General features: G+C 35.3%; 8 protein-coding genes across 10 annotated transcripts; 6 read left to right on the top strand and 2 right to left on the bottom strand.

Moving 5' to 3' along the window:
• The first annotated feature begins 3684 nt into the window (after nucleotides 1-3684).
• LOC108851546 (serine carboxypeptidase 24) lies at nucleotides 3685-8278 on the top strand. 2 transcript variants are annotated; one of them, XM_018624990.2, is made up of 9 exons: nucleotides 3690-4033; nucleotides 6075-6182; nucleotides 6326-6421; nucleotides 6571-6663; nucleotides 6762-6847; nucleotides 6932-7332; nucleotides 7494-7589; nucleotides 7693-7798; nucleotides 7912-8278. In XM_018624990.2, the coding sequence occupies exons 1-9, from the start codon at nucleotides 3781-3783 to the stop codon at nucleotides 8056-8058; spliced, it is 1386 nt and encodes a 461-aa protein (XP_018480492.2). In that variant the 5' UTR covers nucleotides 3690-3780; the 3' UTR covers nucleotides 8059-8278. The 2 variants fall into 2 exon arrangements, with proteins under 2 accessions (XP_018480491.2, XP_018480492.2); XM_018624989.2 differs by having other exon boundaries at nucleotides 3685-4033; nucleotides 6762-7332.
• Nucleotides 8279-8596: 318 nt separating this feature from the next.
• Nucleotides 8597-10556, top strand: LOC108851552 (uncharacterized). Its single transcript, XM_018624999.2, has 4 exons — nucleotides 8597-9381; nucleotides 9566-9636; nucleotides 9743-10061; nucleotides 10171-10556. The coding sequence occupies exons 1-4, from the start codon at nucleotides 9295-9297 to the stop codon at nucleotides 10345-10347; spliced, it is 654 nt and encodes a 217-aa protein (XP_018480501.2). The 5' UTR covers nucleotides 8597-9294; the 3' UTR covers nucleotides 10348-10556.
• Nucleotides 10557-10698: 142 nt separating this feature from the next.
• LOC130501406 (putative F-box/LRR-repeat protein 19) lies at nucleotides 10699-12749 on the top strand. Of its 2 annotated transcripts, none has more exons than XM_056996317.1 (3): nucleotides 10699-11206; nucleotides 11377-11708; nucleotides 12072-12749. In XM_056996317.1, exons 2-3 carry the CDS (start codon nucleotides 11377-11379, stop codon nucleotides 12577-12579), a joined length of 840 nt encoding a protein of 279 aa, XP_056852297.1. In that variant the 5' UTR covers nucleotides 10699-11206; the 3' UTR covers nucleotides 12580-12749. The 2 variants fall into 2 exon arrangements, with proteins under 2 accessions (XP_056852297.1, XP_056852296.1); XM_056996316.1 differs by having other exon boundaries at nucleotides 11331-11708.
• Nucleotides 12750-13054: 305 nt separating this feature from the next.
• Nucleotides 13055-14411, top strand: LOC130501405 (putative F-box/LRR-repeat protein 19). Its single transcript, XM_056996315.1, has 3 exons — nucleotides 13055-13204; nucleotides 13364-13695; nucleotides 13774-14411. Exons 1-3 carry the CDS (start codon nucleotides 13151-13153, stop codon nucleotides 14273-14275), a joined length of 888 nt encoding a protein of 295 aa, XP_056852295.1. The 5' UTR covers nucleotides 13055-13150; the 3' UTR covers nucleotides 14276-14411.
• Nucleotides 14412-16022: 1611 nt separating this feature from the next.
• Nucleotides 16023-18500, bottom strand: LOC108849963 (LEAF RUST 10 DISEASE-RESISTANCE LOCUS RECEPTOR-LIKE PROTEIN KINASE-like 2.3). The gene is made up of 2 exons (XM_056996318.1): nucleotides 17597-18500; nucleotides 16023-17166 (listed from the first exon to the last, which is right to left on the bottom strand). Exons 1-2 carry the CDS (start codon nucleotides 18498-18500, stop codon nucleotides 16070-16072), a joined length of 2001 nt encoding a protein of 666 aa, XP_056852298.1. The 3' UTR covers nucleotides 16023-16069.
• A 1416-nt stretch (nucleotides 18501-19916) lies between these two features.
• Nucleotides 19917-20980, top strand: LOC108849962 (putative F-box/LRR-repeat protein 19). Its single transcript, XM_018623556.2, has 2 exons — nucleotides 19917-20251; nucleotides 20465-20980. Exons 1-2 carry the CDS (start codon nucleotides 19917-19919, stop codon nucleotides 20964-20966), a joined length of 837 nt encoding a protein of 278 aa, XP_018479058.1. The 3' UTR covers nucleotides 20967-20980.
• A 538-nt stretch (nucleotides 20981-21518) lies between these two features.
• On the top strand, nucleotides 21519-22154 carry LOC108855354 (UPF0057 membrane protein At4g30660). Its single transcript, XM_018629157.2, has 2 exons — nucleotides 21519-21740; nucleotides 21849-22154. The coding sequence occupies exons 1-2, from the start codon at nucleotides 21651-21653 to the stop codon at nucleotides 21984-21986; spliced, it is 228 nt and encodes a 75-aa protein (XP_018484659.1). The 5' UTR covers nucleotides 21519-21650; the 3' UTR covers nucleotides 21987-22154.
• A 972-nt stretch (nucleotides 22155-23126) lies between these two features.
• LOC108855352 (uncharacterized) lies at nucleotides 23127-23721 on the bottom strand. The gene has a single exon (XM_018629154.2). It carries the CDS (start codon nucleotides 23640-23642, stop codon nucleotides 23328-23330), a length of 315 nt encoding a protein of 104 aa, XP_018484656.1. The 5' UTR covers nucleotides 23643-23721; the 3' UTR covers nucleotides 23127-23327.
• Nucleotides 23722-24003: the final 282 nt, after the last annotated feature.

Genomic DNA, 24003 nt, shown 5'->3' with positions numbered 1-24003 from the left:
GGGTTTTTCGGATTTCGGTTCTATTTTGTAACACCTTCTAGGTCCCATTCTAGTAAATCTACAAGTTCGGTTCGGGTTCGGATATAACACATCGGTTTCGGTTCGGTTCGGTTAATACCCGAAGTAACCATATATCATTCGGATTCGGGTTATATCAGATCGGTTCGGATATACCCTAAGTAAAATCTAAAATTCCATAGAAAAACATAAAAATATATACTTATTTATATATAATGGAGTATTTAAGATATTTTTTTAAAAAAATTAGATACTTATTGTTAGATATCATGTTGAAATAAACATGAAATTGAATATTTGAAGTACATATTTATGTTTTAAATATTTATATTATATATTAATTCGGACATTCAGATCGGTTTGTTCGGATATTTTTCGGGTTTTTCGGGTTTTCGGGTTTTTCGGATTATCCATTCGGGTTCGGTTAATAACACTTCGGGTTCGGATATGTTTTGTAACACCCTACAAGATCCATTCGGATATTTTTTAGAATTCGGATTCGGTTCGTATCGGGTTTTTCGGTTCGGGTTCGGTTCGGATTTCGGGTTACGGGTTTTATGCCCAGCCCTAATTAGTACAATGATATTTGCAACTAATGCTGTGTAAACGTTAGACTAGTAAACGTGATTTTGCATCAAACTCCCCCTAAACATAGATCGTGCGTGACTCTGCCAGTTGCATAAAATCCATATCATTAAATGATCGCTATTCCTTCGGATCTGCCCATCATTACGCCAGCTCTCTTTCAATTGTTTTGACTTTGCTGGTTCAGAGTCTAACTTGTTAGAGCATGTTTATCGCTGAATCTCAGATGGAGGTTTTTTTTTTTTTTTTTTTTTTTTTTTTACTTTTTCCTTTTATTTGATTTTTGTAAAAAAAAAAAAAATATAAACCAATTGTGGGCCGTCACCTTTCAGTGGGGCCCACATTCAAGAAAAAACTCAACAGATTACGTTTCTTCCTCAGACGACTTTTAGCTTGGGTTTTGACAATTTGGTGGGCCTCCCTCCCTCTCTCTTTCCTCAAGATGCTGTCCAACATACCCGGATAAACATGGTCTTAGTAATAATACTATTTGCGTCGCAATCCCCTATATATTTCTTTTTTCTTAGGAATATACTAGTATTAGGAATTTTGAAAAGCTCTGTGTTACAAAAAAAAAAGGAATTTTGAAAAGCAAAACATAACTAGTAGTGGTTTTGGTTTGAAAAACTTTTCTATTTTCTTACTTTTAAAATTTATTTCATACCAAACGGAAAGATTGATATTAATTGGAGCATTCGATTAAATATTCAGAAATTGCATATACGATTTTATTTTGCGAAAAAAATGTATATACGATGTTTAACTGGAAGTATTAAAACTGACCAGACAGCTTTCAACTCAAAGCATCATTTACAAGAAAAAATTATTACGAAGACCATTTATATACTATCAACATTTCACTTTTTAAAAGCTAGAGCATGTAGTTGTCAAAAAAAAGCTAGAGTATGTAAAAGTGTGAAACCAATACAATGACAATCTAAAGTCAAATCAACAATTGAAAGCAAAGTTTTTAGACTAGATATATTATCCGACATGGTTTACTTGCTTTTGGGGCACCGGCTTGGACCTATCATTTCTTAAGAAACACCACAACTGAAGCTTTTGCAATGGTGCAGCACTGCAGCTAGTAAATAGTATATTGGAGAAGTGATATTTGACAGCTTGTATTGACCATAGCTTCTCTGATTAAGTGATTATGAAAAACAGAACAAAGCTCTCAAAATATGACATGACAAAAAGCATACTAAGGTTTTGATCAAAACTCAACGTTGTTTTATATTATTCCCTCTGTTTTATAATATGTGTTATTAATTTTTTTTTGTTATTATACAAAAATGTCACTTAACAATTTTAATACAAATTATATTTATTTTTAATTGAAAATTAATTGCAAATTCCATTGATTTTATAAATAATTTTATTTATCTCAAATACTATTGGTTAAATATGTATAATTAATAATAATTTACATATATTTCAGTTATTTTTTTAATATATGTGAAAATGTCAAAATGATAGTTATTTAGAAACCGATGGAGTAATATTGACCTAATGATGTAGTAGACATCCTTAAATTTATTTACTAAGAAAGAAAGCCATCATATATATTGTCAACTCAGTAACTATCAAGATCGTCAACTGAATTAGATTCTACATTATAAATTTAAATAACCTGACTTATCAACTAAAAAAACTGTTAAATACAGACAAGAATCCAATTGGGTAATTTTTTTTTGCACGGTGAACAGTTAGGACATCTCCAACCCAATTTCATTTTTTCTTTTAAAATGGAGTAAAAGTGAGTTTGGAGTAGAAAATGCTCCAACCTCACTTCATTTCTCACTCCATAATGGAGTTTATTCCATAAATGGAGTAATCTAATTTTTTTTTGTTCTATCACTCCATTATAGAGTGAAAAATGGAATGAGATTAGAACACTTTTACTCCATAATCACTTTTATTCTATTTTGGAGAAAAAATGGTGTTTTACATTGGAAATGTTCTTGCTTCCTTGCAATATGATACAAAAGCCATCATTATCATTTGACATTTTCTATTTTTGTTTGTCTGTTTCTTTGGTTACTTGCGGTAATTACACCTTTTATTCTTACTTGCCAAAAGTAAATAATTGCAGTTTAGCTCATTTTTCTTTTGTTTGTTTGTTCTTCCTGAACAAACGTGCTACAGCGTTTTTGACTTAATGTCCACCTAAGTTGATCACCAATCAGTAATTATGGATCTATTGTCTTTTTATTATTATAATAATCAAGCAGTCAAATAATCCCCAAAAAATCGCCTAAAAGTTAGTATTGAGAGAAATGTGATAGAAATGATAATGTGTCAATTACGCCTAATTTCCATGTAGAAAGCTAGAACACATGCACTGAGAGACTAGAGAATAAAAAAAATAATCATCAATCATGCAATACTACATTTATGGCTTTAATCTGCTTCTGAATGTAAATGATCTCTTCTTCTGATTCAAGATCCAGATTTGCCTTCGTATATGAGCAATGTAGCAACTATTCTGTACATCAACCCTTGAAAAACGTTATTGCTGACATATGAATGATAAATACTATATGGTTGATCTACAAACTGAACTAATTTTTATCAATTGGATTGAAACGCATTGACAGCATTAATCATTTATTTTATTTTATTGTTCTTATGTGTATTCGGAGCCGAAATAATGGACCTTCTCACCTTCACACCGCATTTGCCGCGACACAAGTTCTATGTGGGAGAAGCAATACCACAACTAAATTAAGCCCAAACATTACATATACATGATAAAGTGTTTCACCACATTATATATACATGATATAGTGTTTTCACCATTGGTATATATGAGGCTGTATTATACAAACTCGTGAATAGTTCCTACATTGGCTTTATATATACAAGCTCGTGAATAGTTCCTAAATATACTCACATATATGCCAATAAATACACTTGTATTTAGAGAGGGAGTGTGGTGAGTGAGAAAGGTCCACTCACAGCTGGCCAACCTACACATTGTGTAGTAAATCAGCAGAACACACATTAAATAAGAACCTCCAAAACCCCATCCATCAATATCCATACATCTCTCTTCAATCACACATATATAAATACATGCGTATACATACAAACATACAATTCCATATACTATATGACCTTACACACAAAAACTTATTGAAGAAGAAAAGTGGAGAGGGTGTGAGAGGACAAGAAATGGCAAGAACCCATTTCATTTTTCTTCTTCTTCTGGCTCTTTTATCAAAAACATCGGCATCATCATCATCATTGCCTTCAAGAGAGCAAGAGAATGACAGGATCAAAGCACTTCCAGGGCAACCAAAAGTGACATTCTCACAATACTCAGGCTATGTCAATGTAAATGAATCTCATGGCCGCTCTCTCTTTTATTGGCTCACTGAGTCAAATTCTCCTCACACCAAACCCCTTCTTCTCTGGCTCAATGGAGGTTAGTTTTCTCAAGTTTAAATCATTTGTATACATATCTAAATTATCTCTGTGTTTGTAGCTTTGTTTAGTCGTATAAATTTTAACTGTACAAGTATTCTAGGGGTTTCACAGCTTCTTTCTGATTATTCTTCTCACAATCAAGCATTTATACCCGGCTATAGTTAATAATCTATCAGACCAAACCAGACTAAACACAAAGACTGCTTAGACTAAAAATTTTGTAAATGAAGAAAATGAAAAATAAAAACCAAAGCCAAACCAAAAACCATATATTCCATAGATTAGGATAAAAGATATGGCTATGCATCAAAGATCATTCCATAAATACAATCTCTATTCTTTTGGACAATGAGACAAAAGGATAAAACAGAGACAAAACAAAAACTTAATACATTCATAAGACAAAACAAAAAGTTAGTCCCTTCATTAGACCAAAATTATGAGACAAAACAAAGCATAACTAGTAGCCATTACTACTTTGCGTATTTATAAAGTTATTTTTAACATAAAGATAAAAAATAGTCTTTTGGATAAAAACAAACCAATCCAACCGAAATAGCAATATCATCTCAACTACCCCATCCGCCTCTCATTAACTGAACTTGCACTTCTTTTCTTTATCTTTTTACATTACATATCTGTGCAATCTACCACTCCTTCCCATTTTCTAGTACTCATGCGCATTGGAGTAAAAGCCCTTATCTCCCACTAAAATCACACACTAAATTAGGAGTATAACATATATCCTCATTGTGCAAGCGGTGGGTGAAGCGCCTGATCCATGACACGAGAACTTTTACCAGCTTTTGACATATACATTCATGACGACTATATATAGCCACAACAAATAAAACATAGTGTTAGTAGCCGACACGGGACCTCGCTGGAAACCCTATGGATAGTTTGATTTCGATTAAGCTAATAAATTTAGGATAAATTTAATTGACTTATGTCCCTAGTCTTTTTCTTTGGATCAAAATATCCCTATTGTCTAAAGAAACTTATTTTAAAATAATATGTAATGCAATTATAAGTACAGAAACGTGTTACCTGATCATATATAGTTTTCTTCCATGAAATGATTATATGTTGAGACTTCTCTTGTCACTTTCAAGCATCAACTTGTTCTTTTATTAGATGCATTTGTTCCTCTGCCTCTTCATTAGCTTTATGTAAAAAAGCATGACAAAAAGGTGATAAAAACACATATTCACTTACACATTACCAAAAACCTTACCGACTTTTCCTGTGCATTTAGTTCATTTGGTTCTTTACTAGTTTTGTTTCTTTTCAATGAAAAGTTGACCTCATTTTTCGAAAGGAAAAAGGGTCCTTAGCATTATTATTCTCTTTTTGAGTCCTTAATTCAGTGTAGATAAAACAAAGTGTTCTAATAGAAGCATGCGTGTTCATGGAGGTCACAACTTGATAAAGATAATGATGCCATTCGATAGTTGTGTGAGCACATAGCCACACAGCCCACTCTGCGCATGTGTTTTTTTCTGGTCCAACCTCCAGAAATATAAGTGTCATCAAATACTCTTTTGATTTTTTTTATTAACATGGGATAGCTAGAATATATAGAATAAAACAGACTAATCTCCAATAGAAATGCAGCTCGCAGTTGGATCCCTTCTCCTGATATTCAAACAAAATGAAAATCATGATTTCATACACATAGCCATAAGATGAAATATACTGGAATTCTTCAAATCCAAGTTTCTTAAAGTCCACCAACCACAAGATCACCATATATTGTAATTATATTCTTTTGATTTCTGGCCAATAGTTTTTTATTTTATTTTATTTAATCATTAATCGGAAGAAAACTGGAGCATGCACGAATAGAAGGGACCATCATATGGGTCATATTCAACATGGACCGACTTCTAGAAAGTATATCAATAAATTTTCTTTTGATAAACCATATATAATTTTGTGAAAAGAGTAGTTGAAATATATGTTGAAATTGATGGAAATTATTGAAAGGAGTAATGATCACAGAAAAATATAACAATTTATAAAAACAAAATCCACAGGACCAGGCTGCTCGTCGGTTGCTTATGGAGCTTCAGAAGAAATTGGACCATTCCGTATCAACAAAACCGGTTCCAACCTCTTTCTCAACAAGTTTTCATGGAACAAAGGTAATTAAAATTTTAATTACACTCAAATTGTACTACTTTTATATGTAAGAAATTATCTTGGGGTTTAACATAGTATTTTATTTTTTGGAATATGGAAACGAGTTCAATTATTTAACTTTGTTTTTTTTTGTGTACCATAATAGATGCAAACCTCCTGTTTTTGGAATCACCGGTCGGTGTTGGATTTTCTTACACAAACACAAGTTCCGATCTTAAAAATTTCGGAGACGAACAAACAGGTTCAATCTATTTCTTTTAATTTTAAGTAATCTCAACTAGTTATAAGCCGGTGGCATTTTTTTCTCATTTTTGCATGGGAAATTTGATGTATGTTTTTGGCAAAAATAAATAAATTTGATGTATGTTGTAATTACATTCTATATCACAGCTCAAGACAATTTGATATTTCTTATCAAATGGTTGTCAAGGTTTCCACAATACAAATATAGAGATTTCTACATTGCTGGTGAAAGTTATGCTGGTATGTCACTATACTATATATAGTTTGATTTGTTAAATGGTACATCAATGATACAATGATGATTCTTGATCTATATTAATTTGGTATAACTATGACAGGTCACTATGTACCGCAGCTAGCCAAAAAGATACATGACTACAACAAAGCTTTCTCAAAACCCATCATCAATCTCAAAGGATTCATGGTAACTAATAAAAAGGGTCTTTCTAGCTCAAATCTAAAAATATGGGTTACATTTATGATTAACCAAAGATCGTTATTTATCAAGGTGGGGAACGCAGTGACGGACAATGAGTACGACAGCATAGGAACCGTAGCTTACTGGTGGACCCACGCAATAATTTCCGACAAAACCTACAAGTCAATCCTCAAAAACTGCAATTTCACGGCTGAGAAAGTTTCCGACGACTGCGACAGGGCCGTTAACTACGCCATGAACCACGAGTTCGGTGACATTGACCAATACAGCATTTACACTCCAACGTGCGTGGCCTCGAAACAGAAGAAGACTGGTTTCTTACGTATGAAAAACACACTCTTGCGTAGACGACGGTCTGGTTACGACCCTTGCACGGAGAGCTACGCAGAGAAGTATTATAACCGTCTTGATGTTCAGAGAGCTATGCATGCTAATGTCACTGGGATTCGCTATAAATGGACAGCATGCAGGTAAACTATTCGACAAAAAAAAAACTATTCGCTTCACAATCACCACTTTGATAAGGTTGATTTACGAAAAAAATGTTCTTTTTTTTTTGAAAAGGCTGATTTATGAAAAAGTGTTGCTTAAAGAAACGCTTTAATTTTTTTTTTGTATGGGGGCGGTGCAGTGATGTTCTGATCAGGAACTGGAAAGACTCCGACAAGACGATGTTACCGGTTTACAAGGAACTGGCAGCAGCTGGTTTGAGGATCTGGGTTTTCAGGTAAACTATGGTTTGATGTAACTGAGTATATTAATGTCACATCCTACATCATAGCCATATATATGATTGTTGAAACATGCATAACGTATAATGTCAAATGCAGTGGTGATACAGATTCGGTGGTACCAGTGACGGCGACACGATTTTCCCTAAGCCATCTCAATCTCCCGGTGAAAACTCCTTGGTACCCTTGGTACTCCGGTAACCAGGTATAGTAGTATACATACATAGAATGCATATGCATGCATGGATACATATGATATATATATATATATATATATATAAGACACTAAGGGAGTGATGTTAATGGGTGTGGTGACAGGTGGGAGGATGGACGGAGGTATACAAGGGACTGACCTTTGCAACAGTAAGAGGGGCGGGGCACGAGGTGCCTTTATTCGAACCAAAGCGTGCTCTCATTCTTTTCAAATCGTTCTTGGCCGGAAAAGAGCTTCCAAAATCTTATTAGTAACCTAAAAACATAGAGTAAGAGAAAATATCTCCAACAAGCACAATCCAGCTACCAGATTAGGATCCAATTCCGAGTAAACTCGGAGTTATTGTTTTTTTTCTTCTTCTAATTTCTGTTTTAAAGCTTTGATTCATTTCCACAATTTGGAAATCACAAAACGATTTAAGAATATTCAAGGAATTGTTTATAAGTTAAAGAAGTACAAGGGTTTCAAATATTTCTCTCCTATTATAAAAACAAAAAGAAAAAAAAAACATTAGTGTATAGAGTACATAGGTCTAGTTTTTTCTGCTTGATTAATATATTAAAACAACTGGAGTTCTCATACCTGAAAGTTGAATGGCTTGCATAAGCTCAACTTTTTATGAATATTTTGGGAAGGCACATTGACATAATATTGTGGCAAAAGAGAAGTTGAATTCAAAGGGTAATGGTCAGACTTTTCAGAATGGGTCCAAATGAGACAAGTACGTGACATCCAGGCAACAATATATTATAAATATACAATATACACACATACACATACACTCATTATACATATTACAAACCACCATAGTTTTCTTCTCCTACTTGTTTCACTTTTCTTTCATCAACCCAGCTTTTATTTTTGCTGTCTCTCTCTCTAGATCCCACCCTCTTTTAATTATCTCTCAACCAAAATTTTCGCATACATATATTCAATGACCTATACTTTTTAAATTCAAATCTCAACCAATCATCAGACCAACCTCACAAAGACATAAACCTAATCACAAAATAATAAAAGAAGAACCTTTTTCCTTGTGTACTAGTCAGCATTTCAATGCCCTCCTGCAACTTCCTAAAGGGCACATACACCATAGACAAAAGTGAAAAAGAAAGAAAATAAAAGTTCTGATTTTTCTTTTTTTTTTTCTCTCAAATTTCTCTCTTTCTTTCTCCATTATCTTGATTACTACTCCTAGTTTTCTGCTGTTCTGTCTCAATAGACTCTCTCTCACCCGAAAGAAAAAGAAAAGAAAAAAAGACTTTAAATTTCTCTGAATTGGTAATGGGCACCCAGACAATAATGTGGGTGGTGGCTTCTTCTTTGTGGTTTCTTAAAGTCTTTTGGTCAAGTACACAGAAGTTTCATACAAGACTCCCTTTTTTGCCCCTTCTCTTCCTTCTTCCCCAGCTTTCTCACCTTCTTCCACATCTCTCTCTATCTCTCTTGTGTTCTTTTGTATTTGCAAAATTCACTGATCAGATCCGATGAAGGAGATTACTGACTTGGTCGATCCCAGGAGGATCATGTTCAAGCATCAATCCCTTATGCAGGATTATCATGACTTGAGAAAGGTAATAATTGTGTTACTCCTTTGTTTTGTTTCGGTTTCCTCTGGATCTGCACGACGTAGTTAGGGTTTGTGTTCTTTTATGTTTCTGTAATGAATCTGCTGGGTTTTGGAATTGTTTTTGGGTTTATTTCTAATCTAGCAAATGAAATAAAGAAATAAGAAAAAAAGTTTTGATTTTTATTCAGGAAACAGAGTATAAGATGAGGAAACTGGAGATGATGAAACAAAAACGGTCGGCCCTGGATGCACAAGTTAGGTAATAATCTCTCATCTCTTCATGTGACATTCACAACGTTTTTTGGAATTTAGTTTGGCTTTTATTAGCTTACTGAGTGTGTGTGTTTTGGTCCAAACGATATTAGGTTCTTGAGACGCAGATACAAACACTTGAAGCAAGACCAATCTCACGAAACATCATCTCCCAACATGCTGAGATTGTCGGAACCTAGAGGAGCTTTGAAGGTGTCGAATAATGGCAAAAGAAAGAAGAACTCTGGTCAGGGAGCATCCTTTGATTTGAAACTAAAGGATACAGTTTGCAATGACAAGAACGAACTGTCAGCTAAAAGGAGCAGCAGAGGGAACGAGGTTTTGACAAGCTCTACTCCACTTCCTGATCTTAACGACGACAACACTCTGGTCACCAACAAAGTCTCAGGATTTGACTTAAACCTGATCTCGGTAAAACCCGAAACAGCTTCTCATGTTTTTTAGACTCTTCCTTTTGTTGAGTCTTGAGATATTTGATCAGAGCTTCATTTTGTGGGTTTTTTTTTTTTTTTGGTTGTAGAGAGAAGAAGAGGATCCTGAAGCGAATGGTGGTGAAGCAACAAAGAACGGAATGATTGGCAATGGAATCGATTGCGAGATGAAGTTGCCGATTTGCAGAGACGTGGAGAAAGAGATAAGCCGAGCAGTGAAGAGGAAGGTGGTGTCATGGCAAGATCCAGTTGCTTTAAGGGTTTGATGTTTTCTTACTAAAGAGTATCAAGTAGGATTTGAGATTATGATTTTAGCCTATTATGCACGTATACAAGTATAGATGATGAGTTAGCAAGTTATAAAACTTTCATATCTTCCAAATTATTGGCGATTGCAGAATCTCGTGTGTTGTGATACCATAAGGTTTGTACATGAAATGAATTTACTTAGTTTGACAGAAATGTTTTGATACCATCATAAGGTTTGAAGTTCTATATATATCAAGTTGTAAGTGTTGTATATAATTTCTTAACCGATAAATTGATTAAGAGTAAATCACACAAAAGAATGTTTAGGAAGAGTAGTATTAGACTCTCTTGAGAACTATGTTACAAATATTCATATATGCTTATATAGAAGCACAAACAATCTAATTTCCTAAAGTAATAAATAAATAAATATATGAATGTTAATTTTGTATTTTTTTTTCTTTCTAGATTTTTTTTTTAAAAAGTTCGTTTAGATTTTCTAGATCTTTATTATTTTTGTATTTTTCATAATCTTATGGTCAATCTTTGCCTATCTCCAAATCTTAACAAACAACTCTCAGCAAAATATTTTTTTTTAAAACTAAAAAGTCAACATTCTTTTAATTTTTAAAATAGTATACTAAATTTATTCCTTATCAAATAACTTAATATTTCCTTTCATTCTTTTTTATATTATTCCTCTTTATTTTCTCATACTTATTTTCTATATTCGTTTAATGGTACGCGTTGGATTGTGTTCTTTGGTCTCGAAAAGACTATTCGTACTCCAAAGGTCTTTTGAGTCAACGGCTGAGTAAAGATAAAAGGAGTCTTGGATTTTATGATTCAAGAACAAGAAGCGCAGAAACCACAAAGGTAAAATCAAGAAACAAAAACTCTGAAAACTATTATTGATCAAAATATGATATACTCTGTTCTAGTCTTACTTAGACATATCAATCTAACTTTTGCGCTGTGTATCTTCCTCTTTGTTGTTAAGGTTTTGTTGCCACTGAGGGTCACAATCTTATTCGTTCTTTGATCAGATGGGATCTAGCCTCTACCCTGACTGGACAGAGCTGACTCGGGAATGTCTCATCGACATCTTCTCACGTCTGAGCATGGGGAAACGATGGGACGGACCGATGCTTGTCTCCAAGAAGTGGATGGACGTATGCCAAGACACGTCTCTCAACGCTGTCTTGGATCTCGAAGCTGAGTTTCTGTCCTCCACCGATACAACCTACTGGTGGAGTCCTGAGTTCGAGGAAAAAGTTGACTCAACCATCAGGTTTGCTGTGGATCAGAGCCAGGGCGAACTCAAGGAGCTCCGAGTCAGGCATTGCACGAACCAGTCTCTCTCCTACGTCGCCGAGAGGTACGTACCTCTCTCTGTTTGCTTGGTGGTTCCATGGAAGTTGTTGTGACAATCCGTTCTGCGGACCCAGGTTCACACCGACCCTAATCTCTCATCGTAGGAGAAAACGCTTCCATATCTAGCAGTAGGTTATTGGTTATTGGTGTCACCCTTGACCAGATCAGTTGGTGACATTTTATTATGTGGGAGAGTTGTTAAAAGGTGAGATATTTGATTCGAGGGATGCCAAGCACACCAATAACCTACCGATAGATGTGGAAGCGTTTCCGGTGAAGGATTATGATCGGTGCCCGGCAGGGTTATGAACCTGGGTCTGCAGGATGGATTGTCACAGTTTTAGTTTGATTAAATTTTGATTTGCAGGTGTCCTAATCTTGAGGTACTTTGGGTTAAGTATAGCCCAAAGGTTAATATTGAGTCCATGAGGAATATAGCACTAAACTGCCCCAAGCTTAAAGAGCTTGACATAAGCTGCTCTTATGAAATAACTTGTGAGTGCATGGAACTGGTTGGTACAAACTGCAAGAATCTTCAGGTCCTGAAACGGAACCTGATGCCGCCATCCGAGGTGGCAAGGTTAAAGCGTTATGCCTATGTGCAGAAGCAGTATCTATCTTTTGAAACGTTAGGAAACGTTGATGCGTATACGATTGGGAGACACATGCGTCAGCTGAAGCACTTGGAACTTCGAAACTCCACATTGACTGATAAAGCTTTTGCTCATCTTTGTAAACGGTGTTCGAATCTTGAGTACTTGGAATTGGTCGGGAGTAGCTACTTGACTAGCGTTGGTGTTGCTAATGGTACCTCGAGCTTGAAGAATCTGAAGGAGATCAAGAAACCAGATTTTGCAGCCACTCTGTTCAACTAGTTGAACGCATGTAGTTTTGTGTTGGTGATACCTTTTTGTTTTCTATTATTATTGTTTTTTCATATATTCTCTTTTCTTAAAAATAATCATATCACTTAGTTATCACATAATCTCATGTATTGGATATTCTTAGTAAATTCTCTCTTAATGTGCCATTACAAATGAAAACTCTGCATGTAATTGGTGCCTCTGCTTTGCCATCTGCTCATTTATTATCATCCTAGAATAAGTATTTGGTTTAATGTTGAGAACAAGAATTGGATTAATATCCCAATGTTTCTCAAGTTGATTGATCCACCATATTATAAAATTGCTACAGAACTCTCTTCTTCCTATCTTCGGTTAAGGAAATAGTGTAGTTGTGTTGATATGTTTCATTCTTTTAATCTATCAGGACATATTTAGACTTTAACTATAAGAAGAACTATACAAATTTGCTACAAGTACCTTTATTTTAGAATTTTCTATTGTTATTAGAGAGACAAAATTAAACAGTACAGTGGAAAATAGTATAAACAAAAGACTATTCGTAAGTCAGCGAGAGAGGAAAGATGGAGATGTCTTGTATTTTATGGTTGACGAAGAACAAGAAGCACATAATCCTTTTCTGAATATAAACACAAAGGTAAATAATCAAGAAACCAATAATTCTGAAAACATAGTATATTAGTGATCAAAATATTATATACTCTGTTTTAGACATATCAATATAGCTTGCTCTGTTCTTAACTTCAGCTTTTCATGGGTCCTTTTCACTAAATTCATCTTCTTCTTTCTTGATCAGATGGGATCTACTCTTCGCCCAGACTGGTCAGAGTTGACTCCTGAATGTCTCCTTGCCATTTTCTCACGGTTGAGCATGGGGCAACGATGGAACGGGCCGATGCTTGTCTGCAAGACGTGGATGAAATTATGCCAAGACCCGTCCCTCAACACTGTCTTGGATCTCGAAGCTGAGTTTCTGTCTTCTCCTGATTCCATCTACTGGTGGAGTCCCAAGTTCGAGGAAAAAGTAGACTCAACCATCCGATCTGCTGTGGATCGGAGCCATGGCGGTCTCAAGGAGATTAAAGTCAGGCATTGCACGAATCAATCTCTCTCATACGTCGCCGAGAGGTACGTACGTCTCAATTTGCTTGGTGGTTCCTTAGAGTTTTACTGCATAAGTTAGTTTGATCAAATCTTGATATGCAGGTGCCCAAACCTTGAGGTACTTTCGGTTAAGTATAGCCCAAAGGTCACAGTTGAGTCCATGAGGAATATAGCCTTAAACTGTCCTAAGCTTATAGAACTTGATATAAGCTGCTCTTATGAAATATCTTGCGAGTGCATGGAACTGGTGGGTGCGAACTGCAAGAATCTTCAGATTCTAAAACGGAATTTGATGCATCCTTTCGAGATCGAGAGGGCAAGGCATTCCATCTATGCGTGTGATCTATTTTTCGAAACATTAGGGAACGTTGATGCTTATGTTATTGGGAGACACATGTCCCAGCTGAAGCACCTAGAACTTCGTCACTCCACATTGACTGATATAGGTCTTGCCCATCTTTGTAAAGAATGTTCGAGTCTCGAGTATTTGGACTTGCTCGGATGTAGGGACTTGACTACCGAAGGTCTTACTAACCATACCTCAAGTTTGAAGAATCTGAAGGCGATCAAGAAACCAAATTTTGCAGCCACCCTATTTTACTAACTGAATGCATATTGTTTTGTGTTGGTCAAGATACCTTTTTGTTATTTCCTTGGTCGAGTTCAAAGTTAAGCTTTCATGTATTTTCTTAATTATCATATATATATACTTTCTTCTCATGAAAAAAAGTTTCATGGTTCTTATAAAGAAAGCAATTTTCTTTTTTTTTTTGTAAAAGAATTTCGTACAATATGGCAGAATTACCAAAACCAATAGAGTAATAATGGGAAAAGTGCCTATTCCAACCTGAACAATTTGGATCGTGCCAAATACAACCCGAACTAATGGTTAGTGCCAAATACGACCTGAACTCAATTAAAACTTTAAAAACCTACTCGAACTTTTTAAAACGTACCTAAATCTACATTGAAATATTATTAAAAAGTTGACATTATATAAACTACTATTTTTTCATCGTATTAAATTTTAAAACTTTGGTGATAATTTTTTCTGATTTACATAAATATATAACATGTTTTTACTTATTATATCTTCAATAAACTTATATCTTACTAAAATATAAATAATAAAATATTTATAATTACATGATCTTAAATATACTTAAAATTTTGAAGTTATTTATAAAAATTTCTTGTATAGATTATTTTTATTTTTAAAACTTAAGTGATTTTTTTTCAAAAGTTATTATTATATATTTTAATATTTTGTTCAATTTTGAAAGGTAAAAGGTTCAAAATATAAATAACTTCAAAAATTTTGAACAAAATATCAAAATATATAATACTAACTTTGAAAAAAATTCACTTAAGTTTTAAAAATAAAAATAATCTATACATTTTTTTTTATAAATAACTTTAAAATTTTAAGTATATCTAAGATAATTTAATTATAAATATTTTATTATTTATATTTTAGTAATATATAAGTTTATTGAAGATATAATAAGTAAAAACGTGTTATGTATTTATATAAATCAGAAAAAATTATCACCAAAGTTTTAAAATGTAATACGATGAAAAAAGGGGAATTTTCAAAAATACCACTTTCAATGTACCATTATTCATCTTTATCACCATTAAAGACACATTTTCAAAAATACCTTATTTATTAAAATGGTAAAGACTCTTATATCTTTATTTTTATATGCTTTTTAAAATTCGAATCCCAAATTCTAAATCCTAAACCTCTAATTCTAAACCCTAAACCCAAAATTTTCAACTCTAAACCCTAAACCCCAAACTATATACCCTAAATTCAACATCCTAAACCCTAAACCCTAAAGTCTAAACTATAAACCCTAAATCCTCAACTCTAAACCCTAAATCCTCAACTCTAAACCCTAACCTATATACCTTAAATCCTAAAACATCAAATCTAAACCATAAATTCTAAACCTTCAAATCTAAACCCTTCATTAAAAGTAGTGGTAAAAGTGGTTAGTGTAAACATGAAAAGTGGTACTATGAAAATGGTACTTTTGGCAATTTCTCATGAAAAAATAGTAGTTTATGTAATTTCAACTTTTTAATAATATTTCAATGTAGATTTATGCACGTTTTAAAAAGTTCGGATAAATTTTTAAAGATTTAATTGAGTTCAGATCGTATTTGGCACTAACCGTTAGTTCGGGTTGTATTTGGCACGATCCAAATTGTTCAGGTTGGAATATGCACTTTTCCCGAGTAATAATTCATCTTTGTTTCCTAACGATGCGTTATAGAACAAGAACATTAAACTATCCATTAAGTTTCTGAATACAAATCACCGAAGTTTTCAACACAAAATTACTTGAATAATTTATAGTTAGTTACTTTGGTTCCCAGGAGGCTTCTTGGATCATTTTACTATGTAAACCGAAACATCCCCTGAAAGTGTCGAACATTCTTGAAGAGGCGCAATGGGAGCTTGAAAAACAGGCCTAGGAGGGACTTCAAGAGCATCCAAACTTCCTTCCATCATCTCTACAACTCTGTTCATGGATGGTCTATTTGAAGGATAAGACTGGATACACCACAGAGCCACCAAGATCATCTTCTTCGTGATTTCTTCTTCTTCTTTGGTTAGGTCATCCCCATAAAGCCTACTCTCTTGTTCGTTTTCAAGATCATTATAAATCCCATCTGGGAAATAAACCGAGCTAGTAGTGTTTGACGTAGTGTTTTCGACAGTGTCTTTGTCTGTTGCACCAATCATCTCGAGTACCAACATTCCATAGCTATAGACATCTGACTTGTGAGACACGCCACCATAAACTCTGGAGATCATCTCCGGCGCAATGTACCCTATTGTGCCTCTCGTGTCCAACAGTGACATGATGCTCTCTTTCTTCTCGCAGAGCTTAGCGAGGCCAAAATCAGAAACTTTGGGGCAAAGATTGCAATCCAACAACACGTTCTGCGGTTTAATGTCGAAATGCACAATCCTTGTTTTGCAGCCGTAGTGCAAGTACTCAAGACCGCGAGCAACTCCTAGTAAAATCTCGTAAAGCCTTCTTCTCCATTCAGCAACTGATGAGGCGCTCGTGGAGATAAATTGATCCAAAGACCCATTCTCTAGAAATTCGTAAACAATCATTCTTTTTGATCCTTCGTAGCAGAATCCAACCAAAGAAACAATGTTGACGTGAGACGTTTGGCTCATACTGGCGACTTCGTTGATGAAGTCTTCACCGTTGCTCTTTGAGTCCTTCAAAACTTTCACCGCGACGTTACGTCCATCGGGAAGGTTTCCTTTGTAAACAGTTCCAAATCCTCCTTTCCCAACTACACAAGCAAATGAGTTTGTAAACCTCTTCACTTCTTTGTAATGATAATGCTTCAATGCGGTAAGAGCCTTGAGGTTTTTTCTTCTCTGAGCATTTGATGTTTTCCTTTTTCTGATAAAAAATGCTGCGACCCCCAACACCACCAGAGTACTTACTATCACACTCGCCGCTAAGGAAAAGAAAAAAAACACATAGATTGTATTAGCTAAATTTGAGTTTTTAGTGATTCTCTCGATTATTTTTGATTGTAAAAAACTTTTCAATAATTGTTTTTTTAATCTTTTAACTTACAAACCGTTAATATATGTCACCTTTGGTCACATAGAGAGAGGATGACATACGTTAATAACTTTTAAATTGATGGGTAAAAATTAAAACATTAAAGATTTTTTTTACCAGAAATAGTATATCACTAAAAACCTGTTAAATTTTTATCAAGAAATCTAAAGATTTTGTGGTTAGGTATCTAACCTATGAGAATCTTTGTGACCATGGATTGATCATCTGAAAAAAACGTTTAAGAAAGTATACCTTGTGAGTATGGAATCAAACTAAAAATCTGAGATAAGTTCAGTAAAAATACAAATGGTATATGTAACCTTTATTCTTATTCCCCATATTGAGCTGCTGCCAAAGAGGAAGTTCCTGTAAAACTAGCATGTCTGCAGTTAAACCATCTCGACAGCTTCTGAAACTCCAACCCATCAAATAATGAGCACTCGACCTATTTTTTCCTGTGGCTGCGGTGAACCCAACGTACATTTTTTCTTGCACGATCTCTGACAGTTTTGGAACAATATGGGAGATGGATGGGGTTGATGGTGCGATTGGAAGTTTGGCAAAGGAAACGATCAAATTCAGCACTTGGTTTTGTCCGTTGTAATCCAACCGGACGATGATTGGTTCGAGTTCGAAACCGTCTTTTACATCATCGTCAGTTGTATAAGCTACCGGGATCTGGACATCCGAGGTGACGCTGTTGAAACTCAAACCGATGTGATTGCCTGTTGCATGAGTATCGAACTTGACTGCGAAAACGTGATTCATGGGATTCCCGTCGTTGGTCTCGTTGAGAAGTCCAAAGTATTGGCCAGAACCGGCGCCTGGACGGGTTGGGGTGGGAGATAGTGTGAAGGTGAAGCCGAAACCTCCTCCGTTGCTAGAGTTGGAAGGGACAAACGTGAAGACGAAAGAAGTGCTAAACGAACAAACTTCTGCTTCCTTCGTTGTTGAGTGATTGAGGTTGTTGCTATGGACAAGCAGTCTCACCGGTTTGCCGTAGAACGCTGTTCCAGTGACGTCTAGGTTTTCATCGGTGAGTCTCAGTAGTCCATCTGGTTGGATGGCCGCTGCTCCTTCTGTTTGAATCTCCGAGTTGTTTTCCCTAAAACCTTTGAAAATGAACTCTGTCGTTGTTGGTGGTGGTGGTGTCTCCCACTCTCCACTTTGAGCTTGAACAGAGAAGCTTAAAAACTGGAAGAGTAGGAACAAAAGTGTGACCATGAGTGTAGTAGACATAGGAAAGCAAGAACAGAGGGAACGGGTTGGAACTTGGAAAGTAAGAATATAAAATTGAATATTACCAGGGGAGTTTGGTTTATCCTTGGTGATTCGATGATCATGCAAGTCGTAAGAGCAAGGAAAAAATTTCAAAGTTTTGAACAACAAAAGTCTTTCATCTTGCTTTTCAACAGTTTGTTCACAATCACACACACATTATTTCAAAAGAACATTATTATCAACGAATTTTACATTACAATCCGGGTACTTCAAAACGACTACCTACGACTAGACACAACTTCTTTGTTGTCAGCCAGACGTGAACCACCTTTAACTGAGCTCTGCTTCCTGGTTAAACTTAATATCACTAAACCGGTATCTGCAGGCGTTTACACAGAGATATGGTATCTGTGGTTGTGGTTGCAGTTTTATACGTTATTAAAAAATTGTTACTACTGACTAAAATTGGTCTTTTCTCTGATACTTATGACTGGTTAATTTCTTTGTCTTTCTATACCACTTTCACCTGCCACATTTGACAAACTTTTATTCCATGGACATTTAGCTAATTTTGACATCTTCCATTGTTTTTGACCCAATTACCTCTAACATTTTTTAAACAAGCGTAGAACATAAACCTTGCAAAACCGGATCTAAAAACTTTTATTCCATGGACATTTAGCTAATTTTGACATCTTCCATTGTTTTTGACCCAATTACCTCTAACTTTTTTTAAACAAGCGTAGAACATAAAACCTTGCAAAACCGACGTTAGATCAGCATAGTAGATGTTGATAAAAAAAATTATAGTTCTAGTCATATGTTGGTTTGATATAATACTTTTGTTTGGCGAAGTAATTTACAAGTTACAACCATTTGGATGATACAGCTACTTGCTCTAAATTTAGATTAATAAATATCCGACAGCGTGCAACGGACTAATATTGTCTCTTCAATGCTGCAGAACTAATCAGTTAATGAGATTTGTTTTTAGGAACAGATGCGGAAGTACCACCAACATCTATTATATCTTATACTTTGTGTAGTTTCCAAAATGCAACTGCTTACGTGCACGTAGTTTAAACAAACTAATTTATTATTAGGATGCTGGATTTAAAATTATTTGACTTTAAATATTTAATAATTTTTAGATGAATTTAAAGAAACTCTTATGATTCCTTGTTGAAATGTTCAAAATAGTACTTGGAACCACGTATTTAAAATGTTATTCGTGAATGTCAAATCAACATTCAGCTGAAAAAAATCCTACCATTTGACATTTCAGCTTGAGGCAAATCCAGACATTTAGACATTTCAGCTCGAGTCGAAGACTATTCAAAGGTAACTTGGGATACAAGACATTCTCAAGATTTTATTTATCTTCTTCCTCTTCTAAGTCGTTGTACATAAAAAGTGGTTATGGGATGGGAATTTGGTCCAGACTGGATGGAGTTGACTCAAGAATGTCTCCTCGACATCTTCTCACGGCTGAGCCTAGAAGAAAGATGGACCGGACCGATGTTCGTCTGCAAGACTTGGATGAACGGGTGCCAAGACCCGTCGCTCAACTTGGTCTTCGATCTCGAAACCAATTTCCGGTCTCTCCCTGGTTCTGTCAGCTGTTGGTGGAGTCCCGAGTTCGGGGACAAAATCGATTCTGTCCTCCGGTCTGTTGTGGATTGGAGCCAAGGCGGTCTAAAGGAGGTTCGAGTCAGGCATTGCACGGATAGCTCTATCTCGTACGTCGCCCAGAGGTAGCCTAAGTTTCAAGATTCTTATTTTCACTTGATTCCATGGAAGATTTTTTATCTATAGTAAAACTCATACTAATTAATCAATACTATTAAACTAATAATTTTTCGAAGTATTAATTTATAGAGTTTTTGCTGTAGTTAGGTGTAACATTTGAATTTTGTTTATATAGAATCTCTTACCAAACTGCAAGTTCCATGCATTTTTCTTTGTAGGTGTCCTAATCTCGAGGTACTTTCGGTTAAGTATTGCCCTAAGGTTACAGATGACTCGATGTTGAAGATAGCCTTAATGTGCCCTAAGCTCAAGGAACTTGATATTAGCTTCTCCTACAAAATATCTTGTGTGTGTGTGGATATGCTGGGCAAGAGCTGCAAGAACATTCAGACTTTTAAACGGAATTTGATAGATCCAGCCGAGGTCACGAGGTCCGTGCCTAGTAACTATCTGGAGGATCCATCTCTCTTCTTGATATATGGGAATATTGATGCTTATGTAATTGGGAAACACATGGATCAGCTGAAACACCTGGAACTTCGATTCTCCACATTGTCTGATAATGGTCTTGCCCAACTTTGTGAAGGATGTTTGAATCTAGAGTATCTGGACTTGTTTGGGTGTAGTAAGTTGACTAGCGATGGTGCTACTGATAGTATCTCAAAATTAAAGCATTTGAAGGAGATCAAGAAACCAAATTTCCCAGCCTTTATCATTTGATTGAGTTCGTATAAATTGTGTTACTAATTTTCTTGTTATTTTTTTTTGTTTTTTTTTTGTTTTTATTTTGTTTTTTTTGTGTGACAACTATGGAAGATAAACTCCACAAAGAAAATTGTTAGGCTTTTAGCTCACGTTTTGATTTCATTAGAAACAATGTGATAAATAGAATCTTTATAGCTTTCCATCCAAGCAACCGCAGCATCGTCTGATCGCTGATACGAGCTAACCCAGACTAAATGTATTTAAATCAAAACAGGCCTTTCTAGGCCCACTTTGTCACACAGTCCTTTAACTTGGGGATGTCAGGAAAGGTACACGAGATGTCCGTATGAACTGGTCTGGAACCCGTTACGATTAAATAAATTCGATAAAATGAACGGTTCAGATCTTATGTTGACCTTTTAGAAGCGTTGATTACGCTTCACTGGATCTTTGTGGGGACCACTTGTAATAGATAAGGATCGTGTGTGCTAAGTCGTACCATATTCTGTGTGTGATCAATACACGTTGAGATGAAAATAAAGGAGTGGGGGGGTAAACGTGGAGTGTTCTCACTTTCTATTGGTTCTCTGTGCCGGCAACAACTAATCAGTGTTCTGTCTTAAAGATCTTCTTCTCCGTGAGTTCCATTATAAGATCAAAACTCATACTTCATCTTTTCTTCTACATCTTCTAAGAAAAATGCCGAGCAAGTGCGAAATCTTGTGCGAGATCTTGATCGCGATCCTTCTTCCTCCTCTAGGAGTTTGCCTCAGGCGTGGATGTTGCACTGTAAGTTCTCTTCTAACTCTCTCTCTCTCGGAATCCTCAACTCTGACTAATGAAGTGGAGTGGTTGGTGGAGTTTATATAATATTCAACTCTGGTTTGTTGGTTTCAGGTGGAGTTCTTGATTTGCTTGGTCCTGACTATCTTAGGCTATGTCCCTGGCATAATATACGCACTTTACGTGATTGTGTTCCAGAACAGAGATGAGTACTTCGATGAAGCCAGACGCCCTCTCTACTACTCTGCTTGATCTGATATCTGTTTGTTTCTTTGAAACTGTTAAACTCTTTGTACCTAATAAGTTTGATTTGTAATGTGTTTACTTGTGTACTGAAGAGATTTGTGAAAACATTGTGGGTTTGTTACATTGTTTTTTTTTCCTTTTGATTTATATATGCAAGATTGATTTTACTTGTTAGCTTTACTGTATTAAAGGTTACGAGCTCTGCTAAAATGTTTATGCATCAGGTTGTTTGCTAGGTTAGGTTATATCCACATAGGTAATGTTGATGCATTTTTTTTCTTTGTTGAGCAAAGGAATACCTCTCGGCTTCTCTCATCTTACTTCATGTGACTTTTGTATTGATACCAGCGTATTGTAGGTTATGTTACATATATAATTAGATTCCTTTGAGAGTTGAGAGATACATCTTCTAAACTGATTCTACTAAGATTTGACCCTAAAAAAAAATATTCTACTAAGAGAGTAGAACCATTTATATCCTTATGAAACATACAAACTTTGTCACTGATGATCTGTTTGGGAAAACTCGAAAAGCCTCAGGATGATCTGATGGATTACAGTAGCCTTGTTGTGCAAGTCTTCGCCTGCAATAGGTCTACGTTTGCGCTTTGTTTTCTTGATTTTCGTCTGCAATAGGCAATAGGTCTATATAATAACACTTGTAGTGCCCATTGTGAGTTTGATGAATAAGGGAAAATAAATGTGGTTGACGGGATTTTACACAATAAAGGTCGGTTTTGAGATTTCAGGGTTATAAAGAATTCTATTAAGAGTTCAATTTTTTTTTAATTAACTACGGATGCCGAGACCAACAGATTATTCTGTGTATACACTCAAATACTTTTGTTTTTAACAATTTAGAGACTATAATTTATATATATACTCTTACAATTCTAAAGATCTTATGCTTTTCAATTGACTGGACCGGTAAAAGAGTATTTCTACCGGTAAGGTAGAAATACTGATACTGCATGTAGTTGTGTACCAGTGATTTGTTTTTTCTAAAGTTTAGGGGATGTTCCAGATATCTGTACAAGTAATATTATGCAACGCAGCAGATTTGGCATACATTCCTCGTTGGCATGGGTTAATGGGGTTGGATCTTCCATATTCTTTTGTAGCCTCGAACTGAGAACAGCAGCAAAAAATTAACAAGAATCACATTAATAATACAACCAGAGAAAACAACTTTCAAACTTTAGACAGTTACAAACTCAATCTTTGTCCCCAAAAGTAAATCAAACAACCACAAATACAAACTCAATCAAACATGTAAATTCAAACCATTACGAGAAAAACAAAAATAATTAAAACCACAAGCCGCAGCCTAATATCTTGGTAAACCGATTAGAATGCGGCGAGCAGTAAAACAAAGGAAGTTACAACAGTAGATAGATAAGTAAGTGGGCTAGAGAGAATATTTCTAGTAGCCGACGACTTCTTCTTCTTCTTGGACTTCTTGGATTTCTTCACGAAAGCTCGAAGATGGTCATGATGGTGATGACCGTGAGACGAACCTTCCGGGTACTCTTCTTGCTCAACTAGTTCACGACCCAAAGGAATGATCCTGGATCCGTCACGTTTGCATGAAGTTATGTGGGATTGAGAAAGTAGCAAGACGGAGACGATCAAAAATAAACCAAGAAGAGAAGATGTTCTCATCTTTTTTTGTGTCTTCTTTGACTAAATTTGGATTGAGAAAATGCAAAACTTGTTTTTGAAGTTATGAGTGTATGTATGTATATTTATAGATTTGTGAGAAAAGTAGCAGGGTCTCACTTCTATTTCGTGCACACAACCAAAACTTTTAGAGATGTCATCACAACAAGGCATTGACGAGGTCAAGACAGCTCATGTGTGTGTGTGTGTTTTGTTGTTGAAAAGATCTCTTACAGCCCAAAAAACATTTTCTCACGTTCCATTTCTTATTGGTCATATAACCTTGGTCAATGAATCACAAACTCACATTTTTTTTTTGTGACACCACAAACTCACATTTTCTATTGTTTAAGAAACAAAGTAT

The sequence above is a fragment of the Raphanus sativus genome, unplaced genomic scaffold (genome assembly GCF_000801105.2).
Source record: "Raphanus sativus cultivar WK10039 unplaced genomic scaffold, ASM80110v3 Scaffold0186, whole genome shotgun sequence".
Taxonomy (NCBI): Eukaryota; Viridiplantae; Streptophyta; class Magnoliopsida; order Brassicales; family Brassicaceae; genus Raphanus; species Raphanus sativus.
Note: the sequence above shows the minus strand (reverse complement) of the source record. Positions and strands in the feature narration are given on the sequence as shown.

Excerpts from the sequence above, each read along its gene's own strand:
- LOC130501406 (XM_056996317.1), top strand. The coding sequence starts at position 11,377 with ATGGGATCTAGCCTCTACCCTGACTGGACAGAGCTGACTCGGGAATGT. Across the intron at positions 11,709-12,071 it reads CTCTCCTACGTCGCCGAGAG|GTGTCCTAATCTTGAGGTAC; the intron begins GTACGTACCTCT and ends TTTGATTTGCAG.
- LOC108849962 (XM_018623556.2), top strand. The coding sequence starts at position 19,917 with ATGGGATGGGAATTTGGTCCAGACTGGATGGAGTTGACTCAAGAATGT. Across the intron at positions 20,252-20,464 it reads ATCTCGTACGTCGCCCAGAG|GTGTCCTAATCTCGAGGTAC; the intron begins GTAGCCTAAGTT and ends TTTTCTTTGTAG.
- LOC108851552 (XM_018624999.2), top strand. The coding sequence starts at position 9,295 with ATGAAGGAGATTACTGACTTGGTCGATCCCAGGAGGATCATGTTCAAG. Across the intron at positions 9,382-9,565 it reads ATTATCATGACTTGAGAAAG|GAAACAGAGTATAAGATGAG; the intron begins GTAATAATTGTG and ends ATTTTTATTCAG. Across the intron at positions 9,637-9,742 it reads GCCCTGGATGCACAAGTTAG|GTTCTTGAGACGCAGATACA; the intron begins GTAATAATCTCT and ends AAACGATATTAG.
- LOC108855352 (XM_018629154.2), bottom strand. The coding sequence starts at position 23,642 with ATGAGAACATCTTCTCTTCTTGGTTTATTTTTGATCGTCTCCGTCTTG.
- LOC108851546 (XM_018624989.2), top strand. The coding sequence starts at position 3,781 with ATGGCAAGAACCCATTTCATTTTTCTTCTTCTTCTGGCTCTTTTATCA. Across the intron at positions 6,664-6,761 it reads TGCTGGTGAAAGTTATGCTG|GTCACTATGTACCGCAGCTA; the intron begins GTATGTCACTAT and ends TAACTATGACAG. Across the intron at positions 7,799-7,911 it reads CTTGGTACTCCGGTAACCAG|GTGGGAGGATGGACGGAGGT; the intron begins GTATAGTAGTAT and ends GTGTGGTGACAG.
- LOC108855354 (XM_018629157.2), top strand. The coding sequence starts at position 21,651 with ATGCCGAGCAAGTGCGAAATCTTGTGCGAGATCTTGATCGCGATCCTT. Across the intron at positions 21,741-21,848 it reads TCAGGCGTGGATGTTGCACT|GTGGAGTTCTTGATTTGCTT; the intron begins GTAAGTTCTCTT and ends TGTTGGTTTCAG.
- LOC130501405 (XM_056996315.1), top strand. The coding sequence starts at position 13,151 with ATGGTTGACGAAGAACAAGAAGCACATAATCCTTTTCTGAATATAAAC. Across the intron at positions 13,205-13,363 it reads TTCTGAATATAAACACAAAG|ATGGGATCTACTCTTCGCCC; the intron begins GTAAATAATCAA and ends TTTCTTGATCAG. Across the intron at positions 13,696-13,773 it reads CTCTCATACGTCGCCGAGAG|GTGCCCAAACCTTGAGGTAC; the intron begins GTACGTACGTCT and ends CTTGATATGCAG.
- LOC108849963 (XM_056996318.1), bottom strand. The coding sequence starts at position 18,500 with ATGGTCACACTTTTGTTCCTACTCTTCCAGTTTTTAAGCTTCTCTGTT. Across the intron at positions 17,167-17,596 it reads TATGGGGAATAAGAATAAAG|CGGCGAGTGTGATAGTAAGT; the intron begins GTTACATATACC and ends TCTTTTCCTTAG.